Below are 6,000 nucleotides of genomic sequence, written 5' to 3'. Positions count from 1 at the left end.
AAAAAGAAAAAAAAAAGAAAAAAAAAAAAGCTCTCCTCTTTCTTAAAGTTAACCGAAGTTACTGGAAGCACTGGGGTTTCCTGGTCCATGGAGCAGGACTGCTGTCAGCCGGGGCTACAGAGAGCCTGTCTCGAAAAACGAAACCAAAAAAAAAAAAAAAAAAAAAAAAAAAGATCTCTCTCATTCTCTGTCTGTTTATCGCCCTCTCTCCCTTCCCTGCACCTCCCCACTCTTCCCCAAACATGCACACACACAAAACACCAAAATTGTCATGCTGCACCTTGCTGGACTTAAGTGAATTCCATCCGTCAAAATAAAGAGAAGGCACCCTCCCAGAACAATGCAAAGCCCCCTACCCCCTGACCCTCCCACTCTGTCCCAGGACCTTCTATTAGAAACTGTGTCACACACCTACCTTTCTGAGAAATGGTAGCACTGTGCCAGGGGAATGCTCAGACAAAGGCTACATGGTAGGGGACCAGTCATCCCTGGGGGATGGATGTTATACTTTCCTGAAGGTGCTTAGCCTTCCTTCACAGGGACATCCCATCCAGCTTTCCCACTCCTCCGTGGAGTTGCAGTAGCTGCTTTACTACTTCCTAGGACACCCAGGTATTGTTGAAGGTCACACTGATAGGACACTCAGAGCCTCTGGTTCCAAAGCTAGTATATCAGCCCCAGGCTGGTAGTGCCTTCCCCTTAACACTGCAGTGAACCCTATGCAGACACACTCCCCACCATTCCTTCCTTCCAGTCTTTAGTTTCTGAGGACCCTTACCAGGGTTTCAGAGTAAACGCCGAGTGTGTGCCTCAGTTTACCTGAATCAAATTCTCTGAGCAACACTGAATCGGCAAATCATTGTAGAAAGATTATTTTAAAAAGAAAGAAGAGGAAAAAGAAAAAGAAAAGAAAACCAACTTTCTGCCTCTCACTCTCCATAATCCTTTTTCCACATTTTGACACCAACTTCATCCTGCAATGTCCAAAGATGGCTGTGGAGTATGTACTAACCCTGTGACTCTGAAGGTGAACCTCCCGATCTCCCGGAAGCCTTGATTCTGTTAGATCCTTAGGAACCTGGTGGTGTGCAAACATCTTCCAAGGTACCAGGATTCATTTAGGGGGAGTGACATCAAGAGGTATGGCTAGGGAACTATCCCTGTTTCTTTACACTGGAAAGGCAATTGAATCATATTTGTTATTCATCTATGTGGCAAAATCAACTATCAGACCCAATTGTGGGTGATTTCACCCAACCTGTTCCCAACACTTAGCACTACACTCTCTCATTCCAAGTGCAGACTCCAGGCTACTGTATCCTTGGCTATGATTTAACTTACAAGTTGCTGACAGGTTGTTTGGGCAGTCATAGCCACTAAAATTACTTCTCTGTATTTACAGGTAGACAACATAACAATGCCTTGTACTCAGAACATAATGACACCTTTTAAATCTAATAGCCTAGGTCTCCATCAGTGAGGGACACCAGAGAGTGTGACACAGCACTCTAACTTCCTTGGTGGCTTGACAGCTCCAGTGTTGGCAGCACTTGGTTCTTGACTACTAGAGCGAACAACTCTTTTGATATTCAGCAGATCCTTGAAATTTAAACTTGCCCACAAACTAGCCCAACAAGGCATAGCTCTCCTATCCTGGTGTCCACAAGGAACCTGGAAAAGGTACATCTAAAAGTGAGAGCAAGATACATGAAGGAAATACCTATGTCCCCCAGGTTCTCGGTGTTCTCAGAGGAAAGAGATGTGCTCCCTGGAATGTACCTAGCAGTGCATGTCGACTGGAGATAGTATGTGATGTTTTTTGGAGACTGAACAGCTGGGGCCTTCTGGGTTTACTTTCTGTCCCTATCTGGTAGGATACAGACTAAATATGACTGTGATCCAGAATCAGGTTGTGTTTTTATCAATTCTAGCCTGCCTTTGGCTTTTGTGTCTTCTTCCATAGTTTGTTCCTCAGCTAGTGGAAGGCACACACAGAAAACCCCCTTAGATCTATCTGATTGTTCTCTTGGGTTCAGATATTAGTTTAAGAATTACTTTGCAAGCCGGGCGTGGTGGCGCACGCCTTTAATCCCAGCACTCGGGAGGCAGAGGCAGGTGGATTTCTGAGTTCGAGGCCAGCCTGGTCTACAAAGTGAGTTCCAGGACAGCCAGGGCTATACAGAGAAACCCTGTCTTGAATAAACCAAAAAAAAAAAAGGAATTACTTTGCTCAGGGATCTTAGCAACCTGCCATTAAGGTCATGACCTGACCCAGCAGACCCAAGCACAGTCTCTTTTGGATTTTTGCTTGCTCTTAAAACTATAGCACACCAAGCAACTGATGTGGAGATGGCCTGACTTTTCTGCTTTTGTTGTGATCTTTTTGTTGCTCTGTGGTTACTCTGGCAGACCAGGTCTGCCTTAGCTGCCTAAAGGTTAAGTGTTTTCATTCTTTAAAGAAAGCCTTCCATGAGCAAGCAGGACCTGAGGCCCTAACCATACCTTCTGGACAGCAGAGGAGCCATCCCAGACATTCTAGAAACAGTAGGTCTGAGATCAAAGGGCATGGGTGTGCATCTCCTGTGCTTGGTCATGTGACCTTCAGACTCTTCTCTGTCCATACAAAGTTTCTTACCTGGTCATATAAAAAGGAAGGCTTATATGAGGCACAATTGCCATCCTTCTTCCTGTTCCTCCTCCTCTTCTCCACCTTACAACCATATTTAATGGGGAAAAAAAATCTTTCCTGGAGAGTTGTAGTCAGTTTGCTAGGCTTACCAGTCCTCTCTTTGTAGATTGTTTTTTTTTTTTTTTTTTGAAAATAAAATTTGTAAAGTGGAGGGAGCTGGGGAAATGACTCAGAGGGTAAGAAAGTTTGCCAAGTATGAAGATCTGAGTTCAAATCCCAGCACCCATGTTAGAAGCCAAGCAGGGGAGGGAAGTGGAGACAGGCTGATGCCTAGAGCTCCCTAGCCCACCAATCTAGATGACACAGTGAGTTTCTGATTCAGTGAGAGACATGTCTCAAGGCAATAAGGCAGAAAGCAATACTTTCCTCCAGCCTCAGTGCAAATGTGCACGTGCCCCATACAAATATAACCCACACTGCACAGATTCTAAATTAAGGAAGAGCCTCCACCTGGGATACAGAGCTCTCACTCTGATCTTTCCACCCCAGAAAAGAGCTGAGCTTTTTGGACATGTCACATGCCTAAGATGCCAGCTAATATCCTGGTGTGCCATCTTCTTCTAGCCTGCACTGGCCACTGTGAGGACAACGGAAAGCAAGACTTGCAAGGAACAAATGTTTAATCCAACAGCAAGTTTTAGTGGTGCTTTGTTCTGAGGAAGAATTACGGAAATGTGTTGATTTTTAGAATTTGGGTGTAGTTCCAATTCTATTTTCCAAAGAAATAAATAAGGTAGGGAATAGGGCCAGTGTGGTAATGGGGTATCTCTTGGTCCCCTTTCTTTGGAAACTATTCTTGTTGGAAGCATCTTCCGTGCCTCCTCTATAGTGACAGTTTCCTTCCGACCCATCCTAATCTGTCAGGGGCTTCCCAACTGAGGGCACTTTTTTTTTTCTATTCTTATTCCTGTGGACTTCATGACATCATGCCCCTCTCTAAAGATTTCTAGTTGATTTTTATAAAAACAAAACAAAACAAACAAAAACCAATTGCCTTGTCTCTGTATTATGTTGGCTAGTATTTACAATATTAGACAAAGAAATGGACCGGAGATCAAACAGTGATGTCAGGGATGTTTGGCTTAGAATTCGTCATCTAAGGAGGAAATTGAGGCAGAAATTGTGGGAACATCTCTGTGCCACTGGGAGGAAATGGCTCATCAGTAAATACATATGGAATTCAACTCTGTACTGAATACACATGAATTGAAGGGCATGAGCTAACATCATGACATTGGAATCAGTGCGGATGTGGATGTAGCCATCTGACTCAATGTTAGCAGAGTAGTACTCACAGCAAACAACCCCAGTGCCGATGCTCAGGATAACTCTCTCCAACAACGGACATGCAAAAGCACAGCCACTAAACACAGTACTTACAGTGCACCGAACTGTAACTCAGGTAATCTATGAGTCTTCATTTTACCCAAATTCCAACTAAATTTCAAACAAACCCAAGAGAGCCTGTAGCTACCACTTCAGACGCACAGCTTTAGGAGATGGCTTCTTGAATGCTGTCTGCTTAGAAGACCTAGAGTTTATTGTGATCACTACCAAGATGGAGGTAGTGTCCCTAAAGCCAAGAGCTTCTTCAGCAGCAAGAATGAGAATGGGTGGGATGCATCCATCTGACCCCTCAGGTAAATGGAGCCAAGTTCCACCCTTCAGCTAAGCACCCAAGTCTGCTCTAAAGAGCTTTGGCTGTAAACTGGGAGGTGGTGGCACAGGCCTTTAATCAGGGAGACAGAGGCAGGCGGATTTCTATGAGTTCAAAGACAGCTGGTCTACAAAACAAGTTCCGGGACAGCCAGAGTTATTACACAGAGAGACCCTGTGTAGAAACCCCACTTTCCACACCCCATTCCACCACCACCCCCAAAAAAGAGCTGTAGCAGTACTTTCATGTTTTGTCCAATCCCCAGCACTGACAGCCCTTGGCTAGGAAGATAAGCCAGATCTTTCTGACCCTCACTGCTGTCCTTTCATGCCTGACAAAAATCCAACCCCCATGTCTAGGTCAGTGTCCCAGCAAATGCCAGCCCCATGGTGGCCTGGAGCTAAGCGGAATTTAGCTCAGGGTAAAGATATGTTACAAATTAAACGTTGCTGTCGGTATGTAAAGCTGCAATAAATAGAAACTGAGTTACATCAAGGACGGAATTAAGCCTTAAGTTTAAACTCCACAGCACTGTAATTAAAACTTCGCCTGTAGCAAGCCATTCACAGGAGATTAAAGGATCGTGGGGGAAGCAGAGGTTTGTTTGCCTTACCTTGCTCCCTACAATTTATAAGTCTGAGCTACCAAAAAGCTAGGAGCCCTGTCCCCACATCCAGCTCCCAATTAAAAACACAGTTTGAAAACCTTTAGGAGGCCTGAGGGGCCCCTTTTACAGAAGGCTACCCCTTCCCCCATGCCTCAGTCCATGAACAAATTAAAAAGTATTACCTGGTCCCCCGATGGTCCCCTGAGCTGACACGGTGTTTTCATTAATACATCATTAGAGTAATGACATTGTGCTGGCATTTGGGTTTCCAAATGGCCGGTGCTGCAGCCACTCCAAATAAAAGCCTGGGGGCCTCTGAACACTTTCTTCCTGGGAAATAGTCAGGTCCCATAAAGAGAAAACCGAAGACAGACTTTAATTCAGCCTTTTCTGGGCATATCCATTGTATGCCGATGCCAGGCTTTCAAGGTCACTTCTCTTGTTTGTTTCCTTCCTTCAGTGTCCTGAGTTTTGCAGAGTCAACCCTGGGGTTAGTGTAACCATGACCCTAACTCACTGAGCCAACAAGTATTTTCAATTCCTGGGATTCAACTCCCCTTCCCAGCAAAGGGATTGGGGGCGTCTCTGAGACTAGAAACACGTCGTTCTGTGTAAAGGCCGTCTGGGGCCTGAAAGTAAAGTGTGTGTTCTGATTTTCTAGACTGTGAACTGTTACCTTATAGACAATAATGGATTCATTCTGGTGTCTGAAGACTACACACAGGTGAGTGAGGAGACCCCCAACTCCATGTAAAGGGATAATTCAGATGGCACTGGGTTCCCCGGGTAGAGACAAACTATGGGGTTAAGACTTGGAGATGATGGTCCATATATAAGAGGCAAAAGCATGTTATAAATCAAATGTTGCTCTGAATGCCACAGCCTCATGTCTCACCTCAGTGCTGCCAGAGAGTCTGAGTCCAGCTGCTGTTCCTGTGCTCATAAAGGTTAAACTTATGGAGTTCTTTGCCTCAGAGTTGTTTGGGCTACAAAAGCAATTTTGTATGAGGCTGGGGTGAGGTTCACTGGCTAAAGAACTTGCTTCAG

General features: G+C 44.9%; 1 protein-coding gene across 2 annotated transcripts in view; it reads left to right on the top strand.

Moving 5' to 3' along the window:
* Positions 1–6,000, top strand: part of Cacna2d3 (calcium voltage-gated channel auxiliary subunit alpha2delta 3) — an 810,117-nt gene that overhangs the window by 736,316 nt on the left and 67,801 nt on the right. For both annotated transcript variants that reach the window (XM_021181598.1, XM_029469011.1), the window contains one exon: positions 5,615–5,677. In XM_021181598.1, the coding sequence (XP_021037257.1) occupies positions 5,615–5,677 (63 nt within the window). The remainder of the gene's footprint in view (positions 1–5,614; positions 5,678–6,000) is intronic.

The sequence above is a fragment of the Mus caroli genome, chromosome 14 (genome assembly GCF_900094665.2).
Source record: "Mus caroli chromosome 14, CAROLI_EIJ_v1.1, whole genome shotgun sequence".
In the NCBI taxonomy this organism is placed as follows: Eukaryota; Metazoa; Chordata; class Mammalia; order Rodentia; family Muridae; genus Mus; species Mus caroli.
This window is presented reverse-complemented; position numbering and strand designations above follow the sequence as displayed.